At 52.9% G+C, this 23532-nt stretch overlaps 7 protein-coding genes across 7 annotated transcripts; 3 read left to right on the forward strand and 4 right to left on the reverse strand.

The window, feature by feature from the left end:
- Positions 1–406: 406 nt before the first annotated feature.
- PG998_003598 (uncharacterized protein) lies at positions 407–2578 on the forward strand (the record flags this gene model as incomplete). The annotated part of the gene is made up of 2 exons (XM_066870416.1): positions 407–629; positions 693–2578. 2 exons carry the CDS (start codon positions 407–409, stop codon positions 2576–2578), a joined length of 2109 nt encoding a protein of 702 aa, XP_066734166.1.
- Positions 2579–3683: 1105 nt separating this feature from the next.
- PG998_003599 (uncharacterized protein) lies at positions 3684–5663 on the forward strand (the record flags this gene model as incomplete). The annotated part of the gene is made up of 1 exon (XM_066870417.1): positions 3684–5663. The coding sequence occupies one exon, from the start codon at positions 3684–3686 to the stop codon at positions 5661–5663; it is 1980 nt and encodes a 659-aa protein (XP_066734167.1).
- Positions 5664–6643: 980 nt separating this feature from the next.
- Positions 6644–9293, reverse strand: PG998_003600 (nucleolar GTP-binding protein; the record flags this gene model as incomplete). Its single annotated transcript, XM_066870418.1, has 7 exons — positions 6644–6685; positions 6752–8276; positions 8357–8461; positions 8512–8544; positions 8815–8876; positions 9026–9184; positions 9273–9293. 7 exons carry the CDS (start codon positions 9291–9293, stop codon positions 6644–6646), a joined length of 1947 nt encoding a protein of 648 aa, XP_066734168.1.
- Positions 9294–9739: 446 nt separating this feature from the next.
- PG998_003601 (Orotate phosphoribosyltransferase) lies at positions 9740–10434 on the forward strand (the record flags this gene model as incomplete). The annotated part of the gene is made up of 2 exons (XM_066870419.1): positions 9740–10062; positions 10128–10434. The coding sequence occupies 2 exons, from the start codon at positions 9740–9742 to the stop codon at positions 10432–10434; spliced, it is 630 nt and encodes a 209-aa protein (XP_066734169.1).
- A 951-nt stretch (positions 10435–11385) lies between these two features.
- On the reverse strand, positions 11386–12348 carry PG998_003602 (Polyamine N-acetyltransferase 1; the record flags this gene model as incomplete). Its single annotated transcript, XM_066870420.1, has 3 exons — positions 11386–11514; positions 11571–11975; positions 12058–12348. 3 exons carry the CDS (start codon positions 12346–12348, stop codon positions 11386–11388), a joined length of 825 nt encoding a protein of 274 aa, XP_066734170.1.
- A 1529-nt stretch (positions 12349–13877) lies between these two features.
- PG998_003603 (KH protein) lies at positions 13878–17095 on the reverse strand (the record flags this gene model as incomplete). The annotated part of the gene is made up of 6 exons (XM_066870421.1): positions 13878–14705; positions 14759–14956; positions 15009–15373; positions 15429–15741; positions 15804–16532; positions 16592–17095. 6 exons carry the CDS (start codon positions 17093–17095, stop codon positions 13878–13880), a joined length of 2937 nt encoding a protein of 978 aa, XP_066734171.1.
- A 3261-nt stretch (positions 17096–20356) lies between these two features.
- On the reverse strand, positions 20357–22986 carry PG998_003604 (uncharacterized protein; the record flags this gene model as incomplete). The annotated part of the gene is made up of 2 exons (XM_066870422.1): positions 20357–21050; positions 21107–22986. 2 exons carry the CDS (start codon positions 22984–22986, stop codon positions 20357–20359), a joined length of 2574 nt encoding a protein of 857 aa, XP_066734172.1.
- Positions 22987–23532: the final 546 nt, after the last annotated feature.

Below are 23532 nucleotides of genomic sequence, written 5' to 3' on the forward strand. Positions count from 1 at the left end.
CCCATCCTGATCCTCCCTCCCTCCCTCCATCCTTCTTAACCCACCACGGGCTTGTAACAGTATCCCCCCCCTGCGCTTTCCTTGCCTACTTACTAGGGCGCAGGCCCAGTCAAAACGTCACTCCCGCGCGAATCCGTCACTCTTCCAATCGTTCGTTGTTCCCCTCCTCCCAGCAACGGAACCCGACTATTGCTCTCCTTCCTATCTAACTGGGGGCCGGGCCGGGCTTACTCAAATACCAGCTTGGTGAAACTCGCGACCCTTCGATTGAGCGCATCTTCGGAAGCAACAACTCTCTCTCTGTCTCTGCTATACATTGTATTGTCGCCGTGGCTACGCCAAGCCAACATAGGTTGTCGGGCAGTTGACGCCGTCGCCGCTCGCCCACAACCCCGACGCTTCCATAATGCAGCGGGTTTCGGCCCTGCTGCCGTCCTGGGACCGGTCATCAAGGAGCAGTGCCGGCTCGACGGGCAAGAACAGTCTCGATAAGGTCCGTGGATGGGCGGATAAGATCCCCTCCAACAACAACCGGCTCAGCGGCTCGCGATATGGACGCGAAGCCTTCTGGGCCGGCACTCTGGACAAGGAATGCGAAAAGGCTGCGCGCATTCTCCAGGCTTTCTGCCGTATGACAGCCCGCCGCTTCTTCTAGCCTCGAGAGTTCACCCACTAACACACTATGTAAATAGGCGAGGGCCTCGTGGCCCCCGATGAGCGTCCTAGCAGTCCTTCGACAACATCGAGCAACCAGACTACGAACCAAGTGTTGAAGAAGATTCCGCCGCGAATAATACAAAACGCCGTAGGCTTGGCCGTCTTTACGTCGATGCGCTCCGGGTTATGGTCGTCGACTGGCTCGGGTGGCAGTGGTATTCTGATAGCTCGGAAATCGGACGGGACGTGGTCACCTCCCTCCGGCCTCATACTACAAACGGCAACGCTCGGGTTCCTCCTCGGCGTCGACGTGTACGACTGTGTTGTGGTCATCAACACCTTCACCATGTTGGAAGCCCTGGGCCGGCCGAAAGTCACCCTCGGAACGGACGTCGCAATGACGGCGGGGCCTCTGGTCTCGCTGGGACTGTGGGAAAACGAGATTAGGTGTACGGATTTGAGCGACACAGTGTTCACCTATGTGAGATCAAAAGGGCAGCTGGCAGACGTCAAGTTGGAAGGGACCGTACTGAATGAGAGAACCGACGAGAACGAACGATTCTATGGAAATAGTTTCAGTGTTCCCAAGATCCTGGCCGGAGACGTAAATCAAAGCCTGCCACAGCTCAGGTCTTTGACGGAAATGCTAAAGGCTGCCGAGGGCCGCACAGATTACGACGCCAGTCTCTTGGAACAATTGTCCGCCCACCCCGCGCCCAGCGATGCGAGCATTGAATCACCAGGTAGCGCGGCCTCCCTTACGCCAACGTTTGGCATTCCAGACATGGAAGATCCAGACCCTTATGGGGTTTTGGCTCTAGAAATGGCAGGATTGGAGATCCGTGAGGCAGGCAGCAGATTGAGGCCAGACAGCAGTCAATTCGAGTTCTGTCCAAGCCCCTCGAGCTCAATCTTCCCAAGAGCTGGTCGTCGTAGTGTTGACACCTACTCGTTGTCGAGGAGCAACAGGGGAAGCTATATGTCGAGCAGGACCATGGCTACCGAGCGCAGCCATCTGACCGATGCCCAAACGCAGACTGATACCAACACACCCAACACGACACCAAGTCCAGAACAAAGCGAGGACGGTCACCAGCTCAACTCGAGCTCGGACACCAAGGAGCCAGAGGTGCCCAAGGAGCCGGAAGAGGTTGACTACACTAAGATTGACATTAGTGCTCTTCGAAAGCTATCGGCCTTCCCAGATCTCGATGAGCCCATCTTGATGACGACAAGCCCAATCAAGGAGGAAAGCCTTGATATGCATGCCAACGACCATGGTAGCCAGACCTCGACGGCAACAGAGACTGAGAATGGAGCTGATGCCGACGACGAAGACGATCAGGATGACACCGATGACGACGAAGACGAAGAGGAATTTGAGGATGCGGAAGAGCCCGTCGTATACGAGGTTGCGACAGCGCAGCCGCCTCGAATGGCCATTGTCGCTTCCCAGGCTGTCCAAGTGAAGGGCTCCGTGGTGACGATTCCGCGGCGAGTGCCCCCGCCATTGCCCGCTCGCAGCGCCGCCCGACTGTCTCGCCAGAACAAGTCGGAGTTCGGCGACGTGAGCACGGTTAACATGGTCAGCAGCCCGCTTCGACAGGAATTCGACCTGGACCAGCCAGCCGATGAGGCGACTACACCAAAAGCAGACGGCACATTCGCCACCCCGCCGCCTGCACTCAGCAGCTCCGCACAGACTGAGGAGCAGCCTTTGAAGGAAGTTAGTGCAGCCAAAGATACAGCAGCAACACCCAAAGATACAGCAGCAACACCCACTGAAACATCCGCGAAGAACGAATCCACTTCGCGACCTATTAGTAATACCTTGTTGAAAGATGCCGAGATTGCTGCGCTGGCACCAGTCGAAGGGGCCCAGAACGAGCCGAAAACAGAAGCGGTTGTTATCGCTGCCTGAAGGCGTATAGATGTATGATTTGTTCATTTTGTTCAAGTGCAAAAGTTATGAGAAACGGACAATGGGCGTTTGGGACTGGGATTGTCATGCTTTTCAGGAGGTAAACCAGGTTGCTGCATGGCGGCCGAACCACATGAGGCGAATCAAGGACGGAGGCACATTCTCTATAATCTCGCCATTTGGAGGCAAGACTGGCTTCATGAACCGGAGGAAGAGGATCAAAAACCTCCCATGATTTATTTTTTCACTTTTCTGGACGGAATACCCCCTTTTAGCAAATCTAATTAACTAGATAATCACCTGTACATATTTAACTTGAGTCGCGATGTTCTGACGCCACGGGACGTTCGCTACAATATTCACCATCAACTCCAAAGAGAGCACAAAACAAACGACACTACTAGCAGCTCTGCAATTCTACCGATATAACATTAAGGATGTAATGGGTGGGCATAAAGCCAATAACAACCACTGAGAGGCAGTGATTGAGCGGCAACCCCGCCACCGAGCTCCCCAGCCACCTTCTGGATTACTCAATTAGTCGATTACAGTGGCTGGGGTGTGCACAGACCGTGTTCTGGTCCGTTCCAACATGCTCTCTCTACTGGCAGCGCAGCCGCAAAGGCAAGCACCGAAGCCAATTCGCGACAAGACAAGCGCCAGCCTGCTTTCCACATCGCGACGTGACGGACGGGACGAGGCTGACGATTTCACCGACACGCCACCACCATATCTGACACCTGTGTGTACGACGTCGACGGTACTTCTGGTTGTCGTTGCGCATCACGAAGCGCCCAATTCAAACACGCTTCATTCACACCTGGCTTCGGTTCTCCTGGCCGCCCAAATATTTCGACGATCGCTTCACGAACTTTGGTTTCTGCTGAAGCGACTGCAAATAGCCAATACGTGACTGGGCTTGCCTAATTCGAGGCGCAAGATCCCTCTGTACCCAGCTCCAGCTCGACCGAAAACCCGCAGCGACTGCAATTCGGAGACACAATCCGCCAAGAATCATCAAGCGGAGTGTACGGGGCTTTTTGAGCTTCTTGGGGCGTAGGAGTGGCATTTTGTTAAGAAGCTTGAGGGCAACTTCGCAAGCGACATGTCGGGCCAACAGGGCAAATGGAAGGAGGAGCAGGTCCTCGTGATCTGCCCCGGCAGTCAAACCACATTGGCGCAACTGGGCTGCAGTGAGCTCACACTACCGTCGCACCGTCTTCCCACCCGCATGTTCAAAGATCCCGACACGGATGACTACCTTCCCTACCATACCTACAAGCGGAAGAAGGCTACGGCTGCTGCGAATGGAGGCGGCGACGCAGCCAAGCCCGAAGATGACGACGAATTTGAATACGTTGAGGACCGCGACTCGAGCGAGGGTGCCATCTACCCCATCCAGAGAGGGCGCATCGCCAACATGCCCGCCTTCTTGGCCTTCCTGGATCACGTCCACCAACTCCTCACAACAAGCTACCACAACACCCCCATAGTGCTAATGGCTTCACCCCAGTGGACTCGCGGCGACAATGAGATTATTGCGCGCTTCGTCTTCGAGAAGACGAAGACTCCGGCTTTATGTTTGATGCACAGCGCATTTGCTGCGCAGTATGGCCTGAAGTGGCTCAACTTGACCGTGGTTGACATTGGCTACGAGAAGATGGATGTCTCATGCATCTGGGACAGTAATCTTGTTGCTCATAAGAGCCTGGACTACTTCACCCCCGGCTTGGAAGCGGGCGGCAACGTCTTGACCAAGCGATTGCATGAGCTGCTGAAAGACAAGGGCTTCACTCTAGACATGTGCGAGCAGCTGAAAAGGTCTCCTCTTGCCGAAGTCTTGCCTTATGTCGCAACTGCTAAAAACTGCATGGAGCTTCCCGAGGAGGAATTTCCAGCCGAAGCCTTGGCGGTCGAGGCACCTAAAATGAACGAGCCCACGATTGCCGCCCCGAGCACCGCTGTAGATGCCGACGGACTTGACGACAAAATCGCCGACGAGGGTGTTCTTGACGTGGCCAATATCGTTACGAGCGGTAACACGCGAGAGTTCCTCGCTAAGAAGGAGAAGGAAAAGGCCGAGAGGGCCAAGGCGAAGCATCGAAAGGCTCAAGAAGCCGAAGCTGCCGCCAACAGACCGGCTCGCTTGCCCAACGCCAAGCGCAAGACCAACACCTTCCACTACGAGGAGACGGTCCACGAGGATGTGCAAGTCCCGCTCTCCAACGGCGCGCCCAAGATAGAGCCTGTGGCCCCATCAGCAACCAACGGCGATGCGGCGTCCGTGGCCGAACCAGCACCCAAGGTGGAAGGAGACGCTGCCGCTGCTCCTGTGCCTCCTGCGGCTCCCGCTGTCCCTGCCCCTACTGGCGAGACAACCGCCGACGTTTTGCCTTTTGCCCCCGAGGCCACCGGTTCCGTGACAGAACGACGGACCAAACGAATTCGCAGGGACATCGAGGTGGGCCTAGAAAGGTTCCTCTTTGTTGAGCGCGAGTATATCGACCAGGTTGCCAGACTCATCTACACCACAATCCAGAGCATCCCCGAGTTGAACAAGCGACCGGACTGCTGGAACAACATTGTATTCGTGGGCAATGGAAGTAGGGTGCGAGGCCTGAAAGAAAACGTGCTACAGACGATGATGTCACGCTATCTCATATCCCCCAGCACTGCCACCATGTTCACGTCAGAGCTGCCCTCTAACATGGCCACCCCGACTGGCACCGGATCGCAGACCCCTACCGGCTCTACGAGTGGCTCCCTTCCCCTGGGCCAGCTGCCTCTGCCCACCACCAGCTCCGTCAACCCCTTGCTGCAAGCTGCTACCACCGCTTCCCTTGGCGTGCCGGGCGCTGCCACGGCGGACGCGCATGGCTCTCACCAGTCCCACGCCCAGACGCCCACCAGCATCAAGATGGCCCAGCTGCCGAATTACCTGCAGGATTGGAGCAAGGCCGGTTATGAAGAGGCCCACTTCCTCGGTGCTCTCGTGGCTGGTCGCCTCGTGTACTGCATGCACCCTGGGAACGACCTGAACGACGCCCAGCGTCTTTCGAGTCTCAGTCGCGTCGATTACAAGTAAGTTCTTATCCTCCTCCGGATGTTTCTTCCATGATGTTCATATGGCAACCACAACCCACCCCTATTCCCTCTTATCTCCCCATCATACATCAACGAAGGAGCATCTCCGCTAACAACAAATTCACAGCGAGCACGGCCCTAAAGCTGTCCGAAAGCATTGCTTGATGCCCTAATCTGAGAGTAAACAGCTGTGCGGCCATCTCTAATGAAGGCTGTATCGATCAGCCGGCTGGCAGTATCATTTCATCCCGTTTGCAGTAAATAGAGGAAATTTTCTATCGCAAACCCCCGAGTCCATGATATCCTTTCAGCGAAAGCCCCGCACGTGAAGCAGTTCTACTACATTGTCATTTTTTGGCCATCATTTTGGCCATGGCGTTTGAAGGTCACGTCATACTAAAAAGAAGGAGGGTGTTTTGGAAGAAGACCAGAATGCGTCTCAGCCAAAGAGAGGGAGATGCAACATCAATGAATGGGGGCACACCTTTGGTCGATGTGTGAATTCATGTACGATTAGATGGATACAATAGCGTTTTGGGGGCCTTGCTTATGAAAGATATTATTGTCCTGAACATGCCAGCCAGCCCAGTCAGTCCTCAGCCTTGTATAAAATGTGGCGAGGCCGGTTGTCCGTGTAGACGCTGTAGACTCGGCCGACTATAAAACCACTTGTTCTTAAGAGACAGGACGGGGAAGAATGGGGCAACGGGTACGGATAAAGTCGAACCATGGCCGCAGATATGCGTGCAGAACATTTTACAGACTATACCAACCGAATCTTGCACCTTTCATAGGGTTCGTTCCTATCACTGTAACACGTGAGAATGTATAGGGGTTTAAATCTTTTATGCATCATGTCTAAAAGAACATTTTTGAGATATATTTCCCGAATAACTCCAGAGAACGCCATCATGAAAGTCTGAGCCAGGACATGGCATATGCGCTCGCTGGCGTAATACCACAACATCCGGACCGTTGTGTCTACCTGCGGCTGGTCTTGCCCATCGAACGCTTGCCAGCAAACTGTAGGCGAGGTTAGCATTGGCCCCGGAAAAAGAAATGGAGCGTCATGTCATAAGGGCAACTTACCAAATGCTTAGGCATCGTAGTACCGACGTGGCGATCTGCCTCACCCTGCTTGGCCATGCGGTTCATCTTGCGCTGACCCAACTTCATTTGTCTATCAGCCTTGTCGCGAGCTGTAATGTCCGCCACACCGTCATCGCGTCTGTTCGTTTGGGGGCTTCTGGCTCTGCTCTTAGATCGCAGTCTGTCACGAGGAGTCGAGTCGACGTCCATGGCGTCGCCATCCTCGGTACCCATACGAGATCTGGTAACCGAACGTCCACGGGTGTTGGACTGCGCACGGGCTCGAAGGCCGAGATCTGTCGTGTCGACACCCAGCACATCCAGTCCCTCCTCGAGCTCTGACAGAGGTTGCTTGACAAACTTGCGAGGAATGACTGCGCGGTTCTTGAGAGACTTGCGCATCCTGGCCTCGTTACGGATGAGGGCCTGCTTCTCCCTGATAAGTTCGGCCTTGGTTCGGATTTGAGCTTCTTCCTCATCATCAATCTCCTCCTCTGACTCGTAAAAGCCCTCGGCCTCAAGTCGCTCCTCTTCCTCCTCGAGAGCCTGCAGCTTGGCCTCAATATCCGGATCGACATAATCATAAACGTTCTTTCCTTCGAAAAGTTCGGGAATCCGATCTTGCTTCCACTCGTCGTTCTCGAGCAGGTAATCGGCACGGAGATCGACGTTGTATACGCCAGCACCGCCGTTCTCTTCTTCAACGTCACGAGCCAACCTCCGTCGCTCGGGGTCGGTCTTGTCGTACTTCTTCATGTTCTTGATAGCCTCGGGGATGAAGGTCTCGCGAACACCGCCCTCGGGGACTGCAACGTGGATACGCTTCATGACATCTGCCAAGCGGCCACCGACCTCGCCCGAGTTGTTGGTTCCGGCCTTCACCTTCGCTGCGGCACGGTCCGCAATCAAACGCTCACACGCAGCGTTCTTGACTTCTTGAACACCTTCTTGGGTGTTGCAGCTCAGCTGAAGCATCTCCACATCGGCATCACTGAGAAGTGTCTGGAATTCCGCGGCCGTCTCGGGGTCAAGGTCTTCGGGTCTCATGACATCGATCTTGTTGACAACCAGGAATACAAGTTTATTGGCGAAAAGGGGTTTCAGCGACTTGAAAAGTTCGATCTGTGCGTGGACGGAGTAACCGCACTGCTCGCTGAGGTCGAAGAAATACAGCAGAGCGGAGCGAAGATGGGCAATTGCTGTGATACTCTGAAGCTCGATGGGGCCCTTGGACTCCAGTGGGCTGTCAAGAAGACCAGGGGTATCGATGGCCTGGAATCGAAGATACTTGTAGTCAAAGTGACCGACAAAAAGCGACTTGGTGGTGAAGGCATAAGGCTCAACTTCGACATCAGCTCGGGTGACCGATTTCAAGAAGCTGCTCTTGCCCACGTTGGGGTAGCCGCATATCAGAAGGGTACGTGTTGTCGGGTCGATGGAGGGAAGACGGCCGAGATGTTCCCGTACTTGATCCAAGTACAGCAGGGGGTCTTTGAGTCTCTTGACCAGCGTTGCCATGCGACCACTGCAACGAAGAATGAGTATAGGCTCGCATTGACAGCTAATCGGCTGTAGCAACGATCATTGGACTGGGGAAGCACTTACAGCGCGGCGCGCTTCAGCTGTTTGCACTGATACAGCGACTGGGCATATTTGATCAGACGGACGTAATCACGGCTGATAGTCTCGACGAGATGCTTTGCGGTAGATCTTCACTTTTGTCAGAATTTGCCAAAACATGCAACTTTTGGGCTACTCACATTTGACCTAGGGAGATCTTGAGATGGTCTCGTCTGTTAGGAGATAGACGGGTTAGCAGAGAATACCATACGTGGCCACACAGTTCGGGAGAACCATGGAGCGCAGAACTCGACTGCATTTTCCGTCCAAGTGTATGGGCCCTCGGCAGGCTTCAATGGGTAAAGTGATTACGTACGAGTACAAAGTGTTAAGCCTGGCAAACAGACAGTTAGCGAACGAACAGTTGATAGGCACACACAGGCCCGGCCTTCCTCTACTTCCGCAAGAGGACTGAACCTGGGGAATAGAGTTATGAGACGTACAGATCAGCGTGGAACGGGTGAATATCGGCCAGGCGCGGGAAGCCGTTGAGAATAGCGTCGAACTGAAAGCGAATATGTGAGTGACAAGTTCGGGCAAGCAAGTGTTTTCGTCTGGTTCTCTTTGTCTGCTCCGTATGCCAGATGCGCTCGCAGGCAATCATATCCAATGCGCATCATAGCAGATTGAGAGTGTAGAAAGGGTTTCTTGTACCTTTTCGGTGCATGTCTCCGACGTGAATTTGACCTTGCGGGTGTAGAAACCTCGAATACGGCTGATCTTGAAGCCTGATCGGATCTGGGTCGGGAGTCGGCGCTGAGTGCGGCTCAGGACGATGTCGAGGAACTCCTGGCTCGTGGGCACCGGGGCAATCTTTACACGATGAGTTAGCATCCAAGCTGAGGGGCAGTAGCGACGACAGCGGCGGCATCAGCAGCAGCAGCAGCAGCAGCGCACTTACGTCCTTCCAAGTGGTCTTCATCTTGGCTGTTGAATAAGTCGGAGGACGGCAGCAGGGTGGTTGCGTTTGTGTCAAATGGGCTGCGCCTGATAAGTGCTGCGACCGACTGGCTGGTAGTACAAACAGTACGGGTGGTGGTTTTGCCTCAAGGGAAATTTTTGGCGGTGAAGGCCGGCAGAGATGGCAGTCAGATTTTGATTTTGCACACTTTAACCCCGCCGCTGCCCGCTGATAAGTTGATGGGAAAGTGGGCTGCCCCCGCCTAACAGACTCGAATAGGGAACCCCACCTTGACTTATACGTGATCAAAGTTGGCGACAAGAGACGATGGCACCGGAGCCGGAGGGGGGGGAGAGGGGATGGAAATAAAAAATATACATGTATATATATATATATATATATAAAGTACTACAAAGCCCACTCTTGCAGCCGACGCTTCACACCCCATCAATCTGATTAATTCCACCATGTCCCTCGAATCCTACAAGGAGACCTTTCTCCAGGCCGCCCTGCGCGGCCGCTGCCTGCGCCTGGGCACCTTCGAGCTGAAGTCCAAGCGCATATCGCCCTACTTCTTCAACGCCGGCGACTTCTACCGCGCCGACCTGCTCTCGGCCCTCGCCACCGCCTACGCCCACACCATCCATGCCCAGTTCGCCTCGTCATCCGCAACCGACCTGCAGTTCGACGTTATCTTCGGTCCGGCCTACAAGGGAATCCCGCTCGCCACAGCTGCCACCCTGGCCCTTTCGCAGCTCGACCCGGCCCGCTACGGCGCCGTCGAGTACTCGTTCGACCGTAAGGAGGCCAAGGACCACGGTGAGGGCGGATCCATCGTCGGCGCCCCCGCTCAAGGGGCCGCCGCGTCCTCATCATCGACGACGTCGTCTCCGCCGGCACCGCCAAGCGCCAAGCCATCGACAAGATCCGCGCCGAGGGTGGCGTCGTCGCCGGCATCGTCGTCGCCCTCGACCGCCAGGAGACACTGCCCGACTCCCAGGGCAGCGCTATCGGCGAGCTGCGTCGCGAGTACGACATCCCCATCGTCGCCATCCTGAACCTCGAGGACATCATCCACGGCCTCAAGTCTGGCGCCTTCGCCACCGAGGACCAGCTGAAGGCAATCGAGGAATATCGGGCCAAGTATGGCGCTAGCGATTAAGAGCCTCTTTTGTCGCGGCAATCTACTACAAAATCGTATGTGGTCGTGAGTGCGCATAAGGGGAACGTGAAGCCATGCGCCAATTCAGCTCCGATAGCCTCATTGAACACTTGATGGCTCTGGGGTATGAAGCGAAGTGTTTGTGATGCTCTACAAACCACATGGGCCAAGCCGCTCGTACGTCTTGCGCTCCACGAAATAGAATACACAACCCTTAGCTCTTCTATGCCTCGAGCAAATCGTTTCCCGGAAAGATAGCTTTTGAATTTGTAGAATAACGATAGAACATATTTACGTGTTCAAGAGTGAGTATAGAATAATGATGAGCACCGAATGATAAGGACGGAATGAGTGAGTATTCGAGCATCGGTGTGTATGCTTTTATGTACGTATGTATATATACACACACATTTAGCATCGCAATATGCACTTTATTCTGACAAGAGCGAGACATGAGAGCAACGATCACAATATTTGCACGGGGTGCGTCCTTTTTCCAGAGATCCCATACTCTGTAAGTCTATGGATGTCTAACGACACATTCCGCTCCTTGAAGAAGAAGAAAAAACCAACACTCTAAAGCCGATGCAATCTTCCATATGAAAATCAGTGACCAGCCGCTACTCAATACGCGAGTAGCCCTGGGTGTTGGGGTATCAAATGCCGGCATGACTGATGCTGTGTGAACGATAACGTAAAAAGAAAACAAAAATGGTAATATCGTACAAGTCATGCGTGTAGCATCGCTGATCATAGCCGCTTGTTGGTTTGCTTTATCGCCAAAGCACCGTTACTCTCGTAGTCTCTCGTTCAGTCGGTCGGGGAGGGCTGGTATTCTCTGATTCGGTCAGTAGAGGAAGGACAAAGAAGCATAATAAAGATACCACGAGGAGCATGATATCTCTCACTTCTTCGCCGGCCCGGCTAGCTTGAAAATCTACGCAGTACTCATTAGAGCATGGAAAGTGGATGGGGTTGATTTCTTGTAACCTGCCATATTGAGCCACCCCCTCCTCCGAATTGGGCCGTTGATGGTCCTAGATTTGTGAATCCAAGTTTGAGATAGAAGTCGACAAGGTACTGGATTATGCCGTCAGTTCAGCCTTGTTTTCCTCACGTGATGATTGATAACTCACATGTTGGCATATCAGTGAGATCTGGTCGGCAGTGCCGGAGCTGTGGACTTGTTGCATGTATGACTTCATGAGCAGCTTTGCGAGGCCGCAGCCTTGGACTTTGGGATGTACGGCCAATGAGTGAAGAGCTACAGTGCGTCCGCTCTCTTGGTGGCCCAAGTTGGTGGAGTTTGCCTTGATTGTCCGGAAATCTCTCGGGTAATCCATGGCATCGTCCGTGATGACATGGCCTTCACACTTTGTCGCAACAACATGGGCCAGCAAGACGCTGAGTCTATCACGGCCCGTCTCGACCGGCCAAGCCGTCCGCACTGTGTCGATGTCAACCTCTTGGGCCTTGCCCGAGGGCATAGTAACGAATAGGCCCATGCAGATCTCGGCGCTGTTTTTGAGACGGTATTCGAACTATGATGCACTTAGTTTAATTGCCCATAGCTCTCATCATTGGGTTTGAACAGCGACAACGCAGGACAATGCAAAGACCGACCTTCTCGCGCGTGCAACGATGCTCATGATGACTGAAGGAGGCATTCTCTAGAGCCACGCAAGACTCGAGATCCGAGATGGTGAGTGGGCGAATATTTGGGGAGAACGGGACTGGCAGGAGGAGTTGAATGCGAGAGTCTCCTGCTCTAGACTGGCGCCGGCGTGTGTCTGATATTATCTGTTGATGCTGTGCCTGTTCATCGTCCAGGTCCTCGGAATCATCAATGGCCCCCTCGTTGTCCTCGTTCTCGAGGTCGAGGTGTCTGAGGATGTTGTTGTTGGGGTCCGTCATGGTTGGCTAGTTGGATATGGGCGACGAGGGTGTTTGTGTGGGTGTAAGATAGCAAGTAATAGAGTTCACGTCACACTGCCAGTGGTCAGGAAAACAGGATGATGGAAGTGAAAGCGGGGATGACGTTGAAAAGATGTAGGCGAATGAAGGGAAGCTCTAATACGGGATCTAGCCGGCGGGAGATGATGGGTTGCTGGCCAGGACAGCCAATGGAATTGCAGGCAGGTACGAGGCTATATTATATGACATCCCAGTCGAGACACTCGAGTAGCTGCACGGGGTCGGAGTCGGATATAATTGGACTGTACACCGATGCAGCAGGGCTGAGGCGACGGCGGGAAGCCTCACTGCATGTTCCATTGCCTGCCATTTTCAGGTGAATCTGCAGCAGCACGTAGCAATGCAGGTACGTATATCAAGTGAGGTGCCCATGTGAGGTGCCCAACTTGGCACAACCCGTATCGGGTGATCATCGCCGCGCCTTCTCTAAACATCCATCAATTGCAACATGCCCTAGTACAACTAAATGCATACACACATCACGGCAATGGGAATTCAATCGTCACTTGTTTTTGCTTGCTCAAGTTCCCAGGTCCATTAATAGTACGCAAGTACAGCCCACTTTTGCCTAGTTCTGGAACCATATATATCTGCCGGGACGCGTACTCACGGCGACCAGGACCCAGTCGATCAAAGGAAGGCTCATACGTAAAAAGCAAGCAGGGCATATAGAACAACGTATCAAAAAGGACGTCGTGGTGTTCAGATATGCTGTAGGAAACCAGTGGGTATCATTGCGTTTATCATCTCCGTATATCGTACACTTGACAATTCGCCATCCTGCCATGCCAATCATGTCATCACGCCTGCCATCTCCTTGTTCCAAAGCAAAATGCATTCTCCCTCCATCCAAGCTGGCCGCCCAGCGAAGCGGGCAGCCGCAGCTTCACATCTCTCCTGCCGGCATATTTCCTCCGTCCGGGCATCCCACATTTTGGATCGCTTTGTAGGTATGTGATACTTCCCGATGCCGTAGAACTCTGACGAGTCCCTGGACCGAGGTGACGAGGAAGAGGATATCGTTGAATGAAAGTCGACGCCAAATATAATAAAGAACCCGGGAAATCATCGCGTTTTGAGGTATGTGTTCCATAGTATCGACTTTTTGGTGCTTTTTGTGGTATCATAGGGGTGTATTCGCCAGTCGATCTGTTGCAAACGCCGTTCCTCCCTCGAACAGCTAACTCATGGTATCGTGTCGGATAGTCGTGGATATATGTCAGGCCATATCGTGTACACCATGACCCGATAACCTTTAGACATCGGATAATGAAAGATAAAACAAGCGTCAACAACAAGAGTAACGCAGCCGGTAAAAAGGAAAAGGAAAAAGAAAAGCAAAAACCAAGCGTGAAATCAACAGCAGAACCGACCAATGCAGAATCAAAGGATCGGGTATTTTGACGACGCCAGGGTATATCCAGCCGAAGGGGTATTGCACGTTCGAGAACATCTAAAAGATGAAAAGTCTAACGGAAGGGTCCAATGGGACCGGGGTATCCTGAATTTGTAGAATGAGAAGTGGACGGCCGGCCACTGTCTCCCGAGGCACGTGTGCCATGCCGAGGAGTAATATCACCACCGCCGTGGGTGATGCTGTTGGGTGTCAACTTGCTGTCAAAGCCATTACCGAAGTGACGGGTCGACCAAGGGTTGCCGTCGTCATCTGGAAGATTGACGCCGCTATCGTTCCACGGATTGCGGTCAGCGTTAAAGCTGCGCGTCGATTCAATCGAGATCAGCGACGACTTGGAAACATTACTAGAACCCTTGAAGAAAGTATTGACAGAGTGAGAGCTGTTCTTTCTGCGATCCAGCGATGAAAGAAGCTGCGATGGCTTCCGGAGCTTATCGAATAAAGTGGTGGTGCGCTGCTGCGACGTCTCCTCGCCAAACCCTGCCTTGGTAGGGGAGTCGGTCGCAACAACGGTAGGGGCATGTTGGAGAAGTTTCGAATCGAAAAATTGGAGCGTGTCTTCGAACGAGTCCGACTTGGGTCGGGGCAAAGCACCTTTGACAACTGTAGCCTCGACACTAGCAGCTGCCAATTGTGCCTGTAGGAAGTCGATGGCATCCCGAAGGCCACCGGCATTGTTCCGAGTCAACTTCCACAACAAGGTCATGGTGCGGCCTCCGTCGTCCGTCTTCTCCTCGGGGTTCTCGTGAACCTCGAGAGTAACTTCATACTGGGCCTTAAGTTTGCCACTCAGATCATTGACAAACTCGGGAGACTCCAGGAACTTGACCAGAGACGGGGTCCGGGTCAGAATGAGTTCATGGGTTTCAGGAACCATACCCTTTCAGAACTGTTAGCTTGGATGACACAAATTTCAAGTCGGGGAGAACGTACAAGAAACTCATCAGCGCAGAGAGGCACCTGCCATTCCGGACCAGTAACAGTGACCTCGTCACTTGCTTGCTCCGTGCTTGGGAAGACAATCTTGCAGTTCCACTTCTTTTCAAGCTCTTCGATCTCAGGAAGACGAGCAATCAGCTGTCGGTGATAAAGACGGTCAACAGTGACCACCTGCGAAGTAAATTCGGAGTGCTAGGCCAATACGTTAGTGATGTTTTCCCAATGCAGGGCAAGTGTTACTCACAGCACGATCAACCATGTCCAGGATCTCAGACTTGACCAGTTCCAGGTTCTGAGCATTGCGAGCAGGTGTTCGGCAGATCACATTGTCAACCTTGACATCATCATCTTCACGGCCCATACCCCCACGATCCATGGCGTTTGAGAACTTCACGAAAACCGAATGCTTTTTCATGATACGCTGGATGTGCTGGCCACCAATACCAATGATGCGTTTGTGGTACTGGTCTGGAACATGGAATGAGATGGAAGCCGGCATTTCCTGTTCGACAAGGCCCAGACCCTGTTTCATTGAATCGTAGCTTGGCGCAATCACATCAATGTCGAAGTTGTACTCTCTAAAGCTATCGAAGATGATCTGGACATTGCCTGGGAGAATTTGGGTTAGTACAGACACTGTTTCAAGCGGAGAGTTCCAACTTACTCTGGGTCATTATCTTGTTGATCTTGCCATTCTTCTTGCCCGAGACAAATTCCTTGTGCTCGTTGGCAAGTTCAATCTTCACTCTAATCTGATGTTGGGTCTGGTTGACGAACTTGATCTGAGACAAGACGGCCAGTGCGGCCTTGACAGCATCATCGGAGCCTGTGATTGTAAAAGTCATCTTGTCGAAAGAGATGTCGGCATCTGAATTGGCACATATATCCCCTAGGATGACACGAATTTCCTGGGGACTAGGAAGCTGAGAAGCACCGGCTTGTTGAATCCACCAGGAAGCATAGTAAAACTGCCCAGCCTAGTCACACGAACGAAGAGTTAGCCGACTGTGAGTTTCCAAGGCCAAGATGGGAGACTTACCAAGGACATGATTTCCTTCATTGTTCGCTCGATCTGGAGACCCTCGACGCCTTGAACTCTAATCATGTTGCGCTGAGAAGCAAGGGGCGGAAACATGATGTAGGTGCCGTTGTTCTCCATGATCTTGCGCACCTTGTCCATACGGCCCATAAGTACGGTGTCGATCTTGGCAGGCGATGCCACGGCATCCTTCATGAACAACTTAGTGCGGCTGACAAGCTCATGGATCTTACGCTTAGCCAACTCGATTCCCTGAGGATTCTCGCCAGTAATGTAGATTTCTTCAGGGTTTCGACGCTGGGCGTTGGGCGGGCAGTAACGGTAGAGTTGAGCGAATGGTGGGAAATAGATGGCCGTATTGGTAGCCGACTCAATCAACTTGATATTCTTCCGGGACCGGCCACACACAATAGGATGCAGAGTGCTCTCGACGCGCATGATGTCAAGCGTTCGTCCAAGCAACTTGTCAATGAAAATCAAGACTTGGGTTTTTGCGTGTTCTGACGATTCTATGTCTCCGTAAATTGCGACCCGCCATCTCTGGTCTCGAATAACCTCAACATCGCCGTTGAGTCCATCGAGCATGGGGCTTAGCTTGGGGCCAAGAATGAAGATGTCAACGCCACAGAATTGGGCAAACGTGTTCAAAGCATCGGTGACGTGTTTGAAGAGCGAGCCCGCTTTGGAGTCGGCAATCAGGGCATATTCGACATCTACCGTCGTACAACGCTGCCAAGTAATTTCAGTTAGGATGTTTAGGGATATCAATGTAGATTCTCTATGCATACCAGCGCCAACGGGGTCTCATTGAGGATAGTCTCCCGGCTCTTGTGCACCAATTCCGGGGCACCGGACAAACACACAGTCGTGACCTGGCCTTTGAGGTGTTTTGGGGTGGTCGAGATGACGTGAGCCTCGATGGGTAGCGGGCCCTTTGTGAGTTCCATACACATGTTTCCTAGGTTGGCGACGTTCTGGGCGTGGATGGGCAGCTCGTAGATAGGCACGTCGTCGGGCGCATCCCCAGGATGGGTCCATCGCATTACTGAGTCGCCGGTGGCGTGCAGAATCTCTTCGGTGTTGGGACCGGCGAGGTCGGAAGCGAATGGCACATTGAACGAGTAATGTATCGTGGTGTCAGCGGCGGGCGAAGGACTTAACGGCGGAGCTCCCGGAGTGGTGGTCTTCTGGTGAGGGTTTATCGATGTCATGTTCATGTTCGGTCTCGATGACATGCCAAAGCTAGGACTCATCCTCTCGGGCCAGTGACGCATATTGGCGAGCTTTTGCATGGTGGGTAGAGGGCATATACACGCGCAGGGCAGCAACACGAGGGCCAGAGAATTCGACAACAAGGATGTACCGCCGACTGGGGGGGAGCGTGGGTGACGGGAGGGATGGGGTATCACTGGGGGGAAAGAGGGAGGGGATGGGGGGAGGGGAGGGAAGGAGGAAAGAGAGGGTGCGAAAAAAGAGAAGGAAAGAATGAGAGAATGAGGAGGAAATAGGATCAATCTCAAACCTCTCTCTTCCTTTGGCGCAGAACAATACCAGCTCTAATGCAAGATGGGGGGGGAGGGGGAGGTGGAAGGAGTTGGGACGTAGTGAGGAGTAAGGAAGATGGTGAGAAAAGAGAAGTGGTGGTGTGGTTGTGGTATGGTGCAACGAAGTGTGCGCTGTCACTCGCCGAGCCAGAGCGCAGACGGCCAGAGAGATGGGGAGAGAGAAAGAGAGAAAGAGAGAGCTCTGCTGCTGCTGCTCTCGCTGCTGCTCCGTGCTCTGTGCTCTGCCTGGGGGCTGATGTTACTGGCTGGGCGGGCAGGGTATTGGATCAGATTGGTGCGGTAGCGGGTTAGCGGTGCAGCATCCAGTTGGTTCGAGATGCATTACAGTGCCGTCCACAGCTGGTTTTTTTGCTGGGGATGGGCAGTGGAGCGCTGTACGGATAGGCTAACGGTGCCCAAATCTGGCCAGTTACAGGCCACTGGAGACCTTGCTGATGAAAATCCGTGCACTGATCCGCCGATGATACATACGGCAGACAAGGACCTCCTGCAAGGTATTCATGTATCTATCTGACCTCATGAACCGCCCAGCGTCGTTGCTTTGAAACACACAAGGATATAAACAGTCACGTCTCATTCCGGTATCGACTGGGGATCTGGTTAGGATAACAGACGTGATCATCCGAGTATAAATGGCATGGATCACGCATATCTCATAGCGGTCGGTATGTATCCAGGTACATATAAATAGGTCTATTGAGGGCTGAATTTAGGTAGAATGTCCCCATATTTCGTGGACTGATACAGACATGTATGTACCTGTGTAAGAGCATTCGCATTGGTTGGGAGCTTCTTCACTTCAGCATCTAAGCTGGCTCTAGTTTGGAAGGGATGAGCAGAAGAAGAGTCAATCCGCTGGGTAGAGATTGCAATGTCAAGGCGAGCTCGAAGTGTAGAACCCCATGCGCCAGGGTTGAGAAAGGGTGCAGAATCAGATCATATTTTGTTGTTGAAATCCCCGCTCCATGGGAGACGAACATGGGCTTATCAATCACTTGAGCGCAACAAACGAGCAAATGCTGGGCTGGATGCCTGAACAGGATGAGCACAGCACCATGACTTATTGGTTAGGCGGTGTTCAGTTCATGCCTAGATGCCGAGCATTGTTCGTGCATTCCAATGTATCTACTGAGTAATCTGCGCATGTATGCAAGTAGCATTCTCGACATCTTGGCCAGGTAAGCTGACCATTTCGGAGAGGACCTCCACCGTACTGGAGATTATTTTACCTACAATCCGGACACCTTATCACCAGAATCCTGGAATCCTGGCATCGAATCCTGGCAGGAAGAAAAAACCGGCTGCTGGGCAGAGAGGACTGGCAAGGATACGGTAACCTTAATAAGCTGTCCGTGTCATAAAAGTTCCAATAAGTTTTCAAACATCCCTCGGCCACGGGAAATGGGCGCCAATACTACGAGGCAGATACACAAGCAATTCGACCTCAATTTTACTCGTGTCTCGACACAGCCACAGCCAACATTAAAACAGGGTCCACACAATCTACGACGCGCATGCCCTTGTCTGCTTGTCCCTTGTCATGGACATGCAAAGTACATGGCGAGGTTACGAGTCCTTTTTTGTTGACGTCCATCTCAAATGACTCTTCTTGCAGACTCCGAGTTGTTTCGAGGCACAGGCACAGCCCGGCTGTCAAAAGTACGTAGGTAGGATGGAATCCAATCCACTAGATCGCGTTTGTGTGTATGTTTGTGTGGCTTTCATTACTGACGTGACGCTGTTTTGCTTAGACCAGACGGCAATTGAATATGGCCCTTCTCTCCCGACTATTTGCAACGTCTGTAGTTGCTGGCTATTCTATTCTATTTGAGATAGATACGTAGGGCGTGTATGACATGACGCTCCCGTGCCTCGCAGACAACGGGTTTGCTGCAACATCCAGTGCGGACGCCGTGAACCCAAAGATCACCCTAGCTGCCGGGCGATCCGCATACATCCGATACTCAGAGTCTGGATGCGAGCGCCTAGGAAAACACCAACTGGACCATGGAGTTATAGGATGCGAGCAGAAAATGGCACTTACACTCAGCCGGTAAGTCTACACATACTTGGCCTTGTCCACCGAGGCAATAGCGGACGCAGACCGCGGTCTTGCTTGATCTCTAAGGAGCTGTTGAATAGGTGGTGTGAATCCACGTCAGCGCACTCCGGATCTCAGAGAAAAAGGACGTTGAAAGCCGCACCGGGAATTACGAGGCCTTTTGCTTCCAGAGGAATGAAAATCTGTTACAGCCTATGCATAATTCCTCTTGACGACAAACACATTCAGCCGCGGGGTTCATATCGCGTCAAGAAGACCTCAGTGTTGCATCCTTCCGGTTCTTGTAGTTGGAAGCAGTGGTATATGTCGGTGGGGCACACATAGGGCTGGGAGGACCTCACCTGGTTTCTCGAGAATAAGTATCCATCCATTTGACAGTCCATTCCCCCAAAGCCCCGATGATGCCGGGTCGGATAATTATGCCGACCCCGGACCTGCCTGGAGGGAGGTCACGGAGAAAGGCGAGAGCCCCGCTGGGACGTTTACCGTTCGCTTTTACTGTCGTCAGCATTCGCTTCGAGCATCTCCGCCACTATCCTACAGACGTAAACATAATGAAGGGCAGGCATTGGTGATATCACGTCTCCTTTACAGCTAAAAGTAGATGCAACCACCTTATTTCCTCTCCTGCCCCTCTCGGACACATAGTTTGACATGTCAATGCTAAAACCACGTAGTGTCATGGTTAGGCGCTGTATTTTGAACCGGCTCTATTGACCTCCAAAACAATCTCATAATACACGTAACGTGATACTCGATACCACACGTCTCCGCCAGTAAATTAGATACAATAGAACGGTTATTTCGTAAGCCTTCAATATTATGCCCGTGGCTGGTTTCCAGAACCGCCAATTTATGCAACCTCAGTGCGGTTCCGTTGCTGTACAGCTACTGTCCCACATAGCTTGCTTCAAAAATTCGTTGGGTTACCGGTACACTTCCCTACGGCCGTCCTCATACACAACCTCTCGCTGCACCGTACGTGGTGGTTCCATGTAAGTCACCTCGTCGTCACGCAGGACAGGCCTCTCATAATAACGCTCCATGGGACGAACACTATATTCGCGTCTGGGCATTTCCAACTCTGTCGGCCTTGCACTGTACTCGCGATATGTTGGGGGAGCAGCTTCGCGCCTCGATTCCGGGTGGATACTGGCGGCATATTCTCTGACAGGAACTTCAGACGGTCTGATACTTTGTACTCTTGGGTACTCGTACTGTACAGGTTCTTGAGGTCGGACACTGTTAGACCTCATAGTATATTCTTGTGAAGCCTCCGCCGGAAGTCGCCTTTCTTCGGTGCTTCGATACTGGACATATTCATGCCCGGGGACAGGAGGTACCGAATGCATGGAGTAGTCGCGCTGGCGGTAACCTCGATAGTCTACGGCGCCATAGTCTGGCTGGGGCACGACCCTGCGTTGTGCTGACACAGGAGAGGCGCGTCGGTATATTATACCGTCTTGCTCAAATGTGCCCGGGGCAGGAAGTCGCTCGTAGATGACTTCGTGCTCAACAGCTCTCCCAGGGGGTGCGGCGGAGAGACGTGAGACTGATCGCATAGGTGGGGGTTCAATATACTCACGTCCAAACCGGTCCCTGACAAGTCGCGTTGGGGGCCTGGGGGGCCCATTGTAGTTGCAGCCCGTGATTCGGCCCTCGCAGGAGATCGAGACCGAGCTCTGTCAGTCGCGGGACGAACACTCATTCGTCCTTCGGGGTAGTAAGCAATTGGCTCTCGATACGGGGTATCAGCTACAGATACAGAGTACGACGCTGAACGCATTGGACGCGCCTCAGAGGCAGCGTATGGAACAGCATAGGCCAAGGGCTCAGGGGCACGACGAATGTACTGAATTGGCTCATCAAGCCTCCGATCTTCGTAGACGGGTAGGTCCATCCTTTGGCTGCTCATCACAGTAGGTTGACGCATATGACGCCCATATGCGTCTTCAACAACCCTCTCATACCCAACTGCCGTTGGCATCCTTTCTTCTCGTGCAACCCTGGAATCATATTCGTCATGGATTACCTCGACGGACTGCTGCCTCCTGGGTTCATCATAGTTGAGCTCCTGCTGCCGCTGCGAAGGGCGCTGGCGCTTGGCTGGTCTCGAGTATTGGGGCGCGGAGAGCGGAGATGGAGAGCGGGGCTCGGGCTTGATCAACGGCGATACCGGCCGCTCTGGTGCTACCTTTCTCTTGTTCTTCTTCTTGTTCTTCTTTTTGTTCCCCTTTTCGCCTTGCGGAGAACTCTCTGGAGATGTCCCATTGCCAGCTTCTTGTCTTAATGCGGCCACTTGTGGCGGCGCCCTGGGCAATATACTGATCTCGGGATCAGGCATAGGAGGCTGGCGGGAAGTCGCCAGAGGAGAAACGTGGGCGGGTTGAGGAGCATATGGCTGAAGGTCATGGCTTCGTATGAATGGGGGTTCTCGTTGGGCAACCAAGTCAGCTTGGCGGTGCTGCTTTGGTCCAGTTCGCTCATCGACATCATGTCTATCATCAGAACGGCTGGTAGAGCCACTACCATTGGAGCTGATCACCATCGGCTGAACTTGATCACCGTCTTCCATCCGGCTGTCACTCAAAATTCCAGCTCCGTATTGCGAATACACGACAGGAGCTTGACGCTGCAATACCAGGCCAGCGAAGCTAGCAGCATCGCTGGGTCCAATGTAGGGCTGGGTACTTTGTACCAGTCGATTCGGACGGGCGACATCGTTCGAAGCCGTGAAGGATGTCGAGGTTTTAGCAGCTGGCTGCGAGTTCGCTGGTCTAGAATGTTCGGCATGGACGCGTATTCGGGGCGCTGAAGTAGTGGTTTCTTGCATCGGAACATCTTCTGACGCGTGGTGAGCTCGGGGTGAGGACAGAAAGGGCTCTGGAGTATCATGCTGACTGGAATAGAAGGTGTTGTTATCGAAGGAGTCGCTTGAGTCCGATGAGTTAGCAGCTAATTCAGCATCAGCAGGCGGAGCAGTTGCCTGGACCAAAGTCAGGGCTTTCGCAAGAATGTCAGGGAGATCCAAGTCAGCCTCCTGCTCAGCTGGCTGGGTTGTTTTACTAGCAGTACGACGGTGTTCTAGCTCTTCTCTGAGGGTCTTCTCGATTCTCTGCCTTTGCTGCTGTAACTCGGCTCTCACGAGAACATCAGATTTTGTGAGTAAGAGGGGGTCGAATTGCGTTGCGCCTGCGACAGCGCCTTTGGCGAAGTTCACAAGGCCACCGGTAGCAGGGGTTGCAATCGCCGATTGCTGCGAGTTGGCTTTGAAAGATTGGGCATTGTCCAATCGATAATCATAGACAGGGGCAGATTTTAGTAGAACAGAAGCCTCTCCATTTGAACCACCGAGCGAAGAAGACGTCTGCAGATTACTTTGGGCCTTCGTGGCACCAGACTGAGCCGGTGGTTTGATATGGGGGTGGGAGCCCGATAGGACGGCATCTCGAAATTGAACAACTCTGTCATACTCTTGAATCTGTCGTATCTCATCTTCAGATAATACCGTACTTGGCTGCAAAGCAGCTCCCGTAGCCACAGGCATTGGTGCCATGCTTGCTTGTGCCATCATGGATAGTTGTGATTGATTAGTAGAGTTTTAAAGCATCCGAGAAAGAAACTCGGCCCGGTATCAGAACAACGAGAAGCAGATGGTAGGAGGCTTCACAACCATCAGGTGATGTGTATCGTGGAGCAAGGTCAGTTGCACGTAGAGTACAGACCAACACAGCCGTACAGGATGATGAGGAGATGGATGAGGGACGCGTCAAGGTTAGGGTGTGCGAAGGGCTCTCTCTCTCTCTCTCCCTCTCTGCCCTTCTAAATTCGTCGGAGGCCGGGAACTGTCCATGGACCAGCTGTTGCTAAGATTAACTAACAGATCACTGGCCACGGCGGGTCCCCTAGCAATTGTGCAATTGTTCGATTGCGCCACAAGAGGCTTGGACCCATTGAAGTGATGGAACACCCAACGCCTGTCAACCTGTCTAAGTCGTAGTGCTGTATTCCGCTCACCGGTGACTCAATACTCCAGCATAGAAACGTCCAGGCAATCCCTACGTTGTTCTACATACTATGCATGACTAAAGAATAAAAGCTT

Source organism: Apiospora kogelbergensis (assembly GCF_038363985.1).
Source record: "Apiospora kogelbergensis strain CBS 113332 chromosome Unknown utg000002l_segment0_segment0, whole genome shotgun sequence".
Lineage (NCBI taxonomy): Eukaryota > Fungi > Ascomycota > Sordariomycetes > Amphisphaeriales > Apiosporaceae > Apiospora > Apiospora kogelbergensis.